Here is a 4,628-nt window from a genome sequence, read left to right on the forward strand (position 1 = left end):
CCCCCCCACAGCAGGGGCAGTAGGAGCAGGGGCACCATGTCAGCATCCGCCAGCACAGAGCCGGTTCAGGTCCCTCTGCTGGGGAGGGAAGCGCCCCGAATGTGGGGAGGGAACGAGGAAGCCCCAACAGGAAGCCAGAGGGTGACAGAGACAGAGCCTTGGCCAAGCAGAGAAGGGGAACTTGGACGCCCCAGGCCATGGAGGAGGGGCGGCCCTGAGAAGGCAGAAGGTCCCACCCCACACCCTACACCGCAGGGGGAGATCCTAAGGCCCCCAGAGGCCGAGAGGCTTCACTGCACTTGGCTCTGACATGACCACCTGTCCAGTGATGCTCGGGTCCACAGTGGGATCACCCAGCGGGCGGCACAACCAGAAAAGAGAAACGGTGTCCAGCCCTGGTCATCGGGTGGGACCAACCCTGCAACAGAGAAACACTGAACTTTCTGGAAAAGAACATTGAAAGATTTCTCAAAACCATTCAGACTTGGGCAGGAAGACTCACATACGCTGGAGGGTGGAACCCAGGAAGGAAAGCTGAGAGTGAAAAGCTCCTTTGCCCAGAAGGGTTTTCAGAACAGGGTACACAGGCTGTGCGTCTTCATGGATCCGAGGGTCTGTGGGACCAGCCGACCAGGACACAGGCCCACGCAAAGTTGGGTGGTAAAGGAAGAACTTTGCCACATTCAGCTGGGACCCCAAAATCTAGACCTCACACAGAAACACAGTTCACAACCCCTCACTCTGGATGGCCTTCTTTTCAAAGCCACATGAAGGCTTAAGTCATGTGTGGAAAAAACCTGTGAACTTACTGCCCTTTTGGGAAAAAATTCTTTAATTTTCACAAGTTTGACTATGATCATAAACATTTTAGACACTTTGAGGAAGAAGCTATGGGACTGATGGAAAGTTTCTTTTACAGTTAGATAGAAATAATAATAAATTTTTTACTTTTTTAAACTACAGAAACAAAAAGAAATGTCTGTCAATCAATCAATCATCTTCTTTCTACTCTATTTTAGATATCATATAATTAATCTTATTTCCTCATATAATGGGCTTCCCTGCTAGCTCAGATGGTAAAGAATCTGCCCTCAGTGTGAAGACCAGGGTTCGATCCCTGGGTCAGGAAGATCTCCTGGAGAAGGGACTGGCAACCCACTCCAGTATCCTTGCTTGGAGAATTCCATGGACAGAGGTACCCTTGCAGGCTACAGTCCATGGGATCACAAAGAGTCAGACATGGCTGACTAACACTTTATTAGTAGAATATTCATATTAATTAATATATATGATTATTCTCCTAAAACAAGGCAATCAAAGAGGATCAGGCCAAAAGTATGGGGAACAGGTGTTACGCAGGTGTGATAGGTGTGCCTGACTTGTGAGAAAAATGGTATGGTGGCCCAGTGCTTAGCACTCTGCCCTCTCACTGCCTCTGGCCCAGATTCAATCCCTGGTCTGAGAACTAAGACCCTACAAGCCCTAGGTCATGGTTGTAAAAAAAAAAAGGAAGGAAGAAAAATAGTCTTCAATAACTGTCTTATCTTTTGGTTTTCAGCATTTTATGTTTTGTGATTGATTACATAGGTTTCTCATTTCGAAAGAAACTCAGATGTGATGTGCCTGTGATAAAGAGACTTTTAGGAAATATATATTTGGCCTTCATCCACAGTTCCTGGCTCACAGATTCATGAATTGTTGGAATTTTCTGATTGATAAGAGATATGGCAGGTTCTTTGTCCAAATATTTGCTCTTTGTTCTCAGTCCCTGAAAACACTTCAGGGCCACACCAGAGACATGGGGGTCACATTTTGTATTTGGGGGCCACGTTGTATTGTATTCAGTGACACCATTGTTTTGCCTAAGGAGGGATCTGAACACTTGAGTCAATGTCAGGCTCCACAGAACCCTGGACTGGCCCTGCCCAGGGTCCTGGTGAAAAAGAGGGGATGAGCTCTCTCCCTCACTCCTCATCTGTTGCGGGAACATTGCTGGACAAGCAGGCGCTGGAGGAGGCCAGGATCCGCAGGGCTGTGCAGCACACCTTCAGAGCGGCTGGTGTCCAGCAAAGGTCAAGCTGGGACGGTCAAAGAACAAGAAACAAGCAGTGTTGGTGAGGACGTGGGGTAAAGGGAACCCTTGGGCACTGCTGGTCGGAACGTGAATTGGTGCGGCCATTATGGGGACACTGTGCAGGTTCCTCAAAATAGAGCCTCAAGCACTTTCACTTTGGGGCCTTTAAAGAAGATGAAAATGGCAATTTGAAAATATATATGCACCCCATGTTCATGGAAGTGTTATGTACATTATTGAAGACACGGAAACAACTTCCATATCTAATGATGAGAGAATGAAAAAGAAACTGCAGTGTGTGCATACTCGTGATCACTCTTCAGCTATAAAAGAGAAGGAAATCCTGCCTTTGCAATACATGGATGGTATGCGAGGGCATTAGGGTAATGAAATACGTTAGACAGAGGAAGAAAAATACTGTATGATCTCACAGGTAGGTGGAACTAAAAAAAAACAAACAACATAAAGTCAAAGATAAAGAGAAATAACTGGTGGTTCTCAGAGGTAGAGAGTGGGCTCTATGGCAAAATTGGCAAAGTGGTCAGAAGGTACACATTTCCAGGAATAAAATAAATAAGTATGGACATGTAATGTACATCATGGTGACTATATTTAAAATGTTAAGGACACTAATACAGTTAACAATACTGCACTGTACATTTGAAAGTTGCTAAAAGACTAGATCTTAAAATTTCTCATCACACAAAAAAATTTTACCCTGTAGATATAAATGTTAATTAGGCATATGTGGTGATCATTTTGTAATATGTACATAATAAATCATTATATTGTACACCTGAAACTAACACAATGTTATACCTGTATCTCAGAGAGAATATGTGTCTATGTACGTAAAAGATTTGAAAAACGTCAATTGGGGGCTTGGATTAGAGTGGTCCAAGACTAAGAGAGTGTTCCCTGCTTGACAGGCTCCAGTGGCCTTTCAACAGCTGCACAATCGATTACTTATGTTACATTTCCTCTGTGGAAATATACAATATGTAGTGTGGCTTCTAGTGTGGCTACTGTCCCTGATTTACTGATTAAATCTCCAGAGATGAAAACAATGAACACTGGATGAGTGCAAATGCCTTTGTGATAAAATTCACAGTGCATTGGAAATAAAAGAGAAATTCCCTAAAAAGATGAAGGGTATCTTTAGATAACATCATACTTAATGGAGTAGCATAGGTTCCACCCTAGCAAGTCAACAAATATCAGTAAAAGGTATAACAATTGAAAGGAAAAAAGAAAGATTTTGTTCATAAAAGTTCTACATGTAGAAAAATCCAAAAGTTTATACCGATACATTTAGAGGTTTAACAAGAGAGCACAATGACTTGAGACAAATTCAAACTTGAAAAATCCATTGCAGACTTCCCTGTGGTCCATGATCAAGCATCTACCTTCTAAAGCAAGGGATGGGAATTTGATCCCTGGTAAGGGAACCAAGGTCCCACATGCCTTGCCACTCGGCCAAAAAACATCAATTACTTTCTCATATCACAGTAATATAAAACTGTATGAGAGCCATTGACAGTTGCATCAAAAATTAGGATATACCTGGAATCTATCTAACATTTAGAAAGGTATACAACAAAAGGATATACAAAACCTCAATGGAGAAAATTATAAATCTGTCTTGAAGGACATTAAAGATATAAATGAATGGGAAAATATACCACATTAGGGGTTTGAAAAAAGAATATAAATATCCATTCTACTCAAAATAATGTGCAGAATCAAAATGTATGTCACCACATCCCAAGTGGACATCTGTAGAACTCAATAATTCCACTGTAAAATTTATTTATTTATTTATTTTCCACTGTAAAATTTATTTATTTTTTTTTCTAATTTTATTTTATTTTTAAACTTTACATAATTGTATTAGTTTTGCCAAATATCAAAATGAATCCGCCACAGGTATACATGTGTTCCCCATCCCGAACCCTCCTCCCTCCTCCCTCCCCATACCATCCCTCTGGGCCGTCCCAGTGCACCAGCCCCAAGCATCCAGCATGTGCGTCGAACCTGGACTGGCAACTCGTTTCCTACATGATATTTTACATGTTTCATTGCCATTCTCCCAAATCTTCCCACCCTCTCCCTCTTCCACAGAGTCCATAAGACTGTTCTATACATCAGTGTCTCTTTTGCTGTCTCGTACACAGGGTTATTGTTACCATCTTTCTAAATTCCATATATATGCGTTAGTATACTGTATTTATGTTTTTCCTTCTGGCTTACTTCACTCTGTATAATAGGCTCCAGTTTCATCCACCTCATTAGAACTGATTCAAATGTATTCTTTTTAATGGCTGAGTAATACTCCATTGTGTATATGTACCACTGCTTTCTTATCCATTCATCTGCTGATGGACATCTAGGTTGCTTCCATGTCTTGGCTATTATAAACAGTGCTGCGATGAACATTGGGGTACACGTGTCTCTTTCCCTTCTGGTTTCCTCAGTGTGTATGCCCAGCAGTGGGATTGCTGGGTCATAAGGCAGTTCTATTTCCAGTTTTTTAAGGAATCTCCACACTGTTCTC

General features: G+C 42.1%; 1 protein-coding gene across 1 annotated transcript in view; it reads right to left on the minus strand.

The window, feature by feature from the left end:
* The window catches only part of LOC104983872 (sialic acid-binding Ig-like lectin 14), a 3,404-nt gene extending 3,217 nt beyond the window's left edge, over nucleotides 1–187 (minus strand). The window contains exon 1 of the mRNA XM_010833394.1: nucleotides 4–187. Coding sequence (XP_010831696.1) covers nucleotides 4–38 — 35 coding nt within the window. The 5' untranslated portion in view covers nucleotides 39–187. The remainder of the gene's footprint in view (nucleotides 1–3) is intronic.
* Nucleotides 188–4,628: the final 4,441 nt, after the last annotated feature.

Source organism: Bison bison, unplaced genomic scaffold (genome assembly GCF_000754665.1).
Source record: "Bison bison bison isolate TAMUID 2011002044 unplaced genomic scaffold, Bison_UMD1.0 scf7180017863549, whole genome shotgun sequence".
Taxonomy (NCBI): domain Eukaryota; kingdom Metazoa; phylum Chordata; class Mammalia; order Artiodactyla; family Bovidae; genus Bison; species Bison bison.